Genomic DNA, 1406 nt, shown 5'->3' on the forward strand with positions numbered 1-1406 from the left:
TATTTTGAAAAATTAATCTCAGCCGGTTTTCAGTTGATGCGTATTATCAATCATACCACTCTGCAAAACACTAAAATTTCACTGTTTAAAATAATACTTTAACAATGTTAGTATAATTATGTGAGTTTGCACAGTAGACTTTGATGTTTCACCAGAATATGCCAACAGTACCTCTGTATGACTGAATTCAGTTCCTCCACTTGTTGTTTCACCACCATACTGTGAGACAAATATACAGCATGTAAAGGAAAAATCTTGGTGAACAGATTAAAAAAAAGGATCAAATAAAAAGAAGAAATGAGAAACTTCAGGCATTTATGAAAGATGAGAAAAAATATTTACTTGGCATCATGAAGTTTTTTTCTCATCTCAGCGAAACTGTTTAAAAACATTTTAGAAAAGTTATTCACAATACACACAACAATTTTGAAGAATTCATTTCAGAGTTTTAATGTTTACTGAGCTTTTCTAAAATGTAAATTCTTATGACTCATATAGCAGCATAGAGTATAATTCATGCAGTCTATCCTGTGTCCAGCTGTGAAAACTATGTAAATGAAGCAATTTAAAACATTTTTGATCAGAAACATCAAATGATATTAAAAAAAGAGCGATTCCTTACCTTAGCTCCTGTGGAGCTGCTGCTTGATTACAATCTCTAATTTCAAGGTAAAGAGGAAACACTGATATCACAGATATTTATATCCAGAGAGGAAAAATACAAAACCTTATCTGCGCACTTCATACTCTGTCATATCATTTCAAACTAAGGAAAACTGTTAAACAAAACTTCAAATTGCATTTAGGCATTTTCACGTTTAAATAGTTTTAAATAGTGTAACCTTTAAATCTGCCAGTTTATACAGATGACAAAGGTTGATATAAAGTATTTACCTGCTGTTCTTTTCTTTACTCATCGTGGTGTCTCCTGTCTTGTTTAGTGAAAGTCTGACACAAGTACGACTGTTACACTGAACTCCACAGACCAGGGGGTGGAGTTCAGTGAGGTCCGCCCCCCTAGTTTGTCCATAAATACTCTGTAACTGCTGCTCTTCAACACTGTTTCCACAATGGATAACTCATACATCATAGCGATAGACTTTGGCACTGCGTACAGTGGATATGCTTTCAGTCTGACAAAAAGAGAAGCAGAAATTGATCCTCGTTTAAAGTCCTGGGGTAAAAAGACTTCACTGAGGACCCCAAAGACTCCGACCTGCATCCTTTTTGATGAACATGAAAAATTTCTCAGCTTTGGTTATGAAGCCCAGTCAGCTTATTTTAGAACACGGGGTGATGAAGCCAGAAATAAATTCTTCTTTGAATGCTTCAAGATGTCCCTCTATGACAAAGTAAGTGTAACGATCTGATTATATCAATATTCTGATATCTCTCTTTCTCTCTCT

The 1406-nt window shown here is 34.7% G+C and overlaps 2 protein-coding genes across 2 annotated transcripts in view; one reads left to right on the forward strand and one right to left on the reverse strand.

Annotated features, from left to right (window-relative positions):
* Positions 1 to 465, reverse strand: part of LOC102307229 — an 11857-nt gene extending 11392 nt beyond the window's left edge. Inside the window, exons 1-2 of the mRNA XM_042216917.1 lie at positions 343 to 465; positions 57 to 219 (exon numbers count right to left, since the gene is read on the reverse strand). The gene's annotated coding sequence lies outside the window, so the exon portion shown is untranslated. The remainder of the gene's footprint in view (positions 1 to 56; positions 220 to 342) is intronic.
* Positions 466 to 1070: 605 nt separating this feature from the next.
* The window catches only part of LOC106632704 (heat shock 70 kDa protein 12A-like), a gene marked incomplete at its 3' end in the record, with an annotated part of 3121 nt that continues 2785 nt past the window's right edge, over positions 1071 to 1406 (forward strand). Inside the window, 1 exon segment of the mRNA XM_042216915.1 lies at positions 1071 to 1352. Coding sequence (XP_042072849.1) covers positions 1071 to 1352 — 282 coding nt within the window.

Source organism: Haplochromis burtoni, unplaced genomic scaffold (genome assembly GCF_018398535.1).
Source record: "Haplochromis burtoni strain Fernald_Lab_line unplaced genomic scaffold, NCSU_Asbu1 Contig_1343, whole genome shotgun sequence".
NCBI lineage: Eukaryota > Metazoa > Chordata > Actinopteri > Cichliformes > Cichlidae > Haplochromis > Haplochromis burtoni.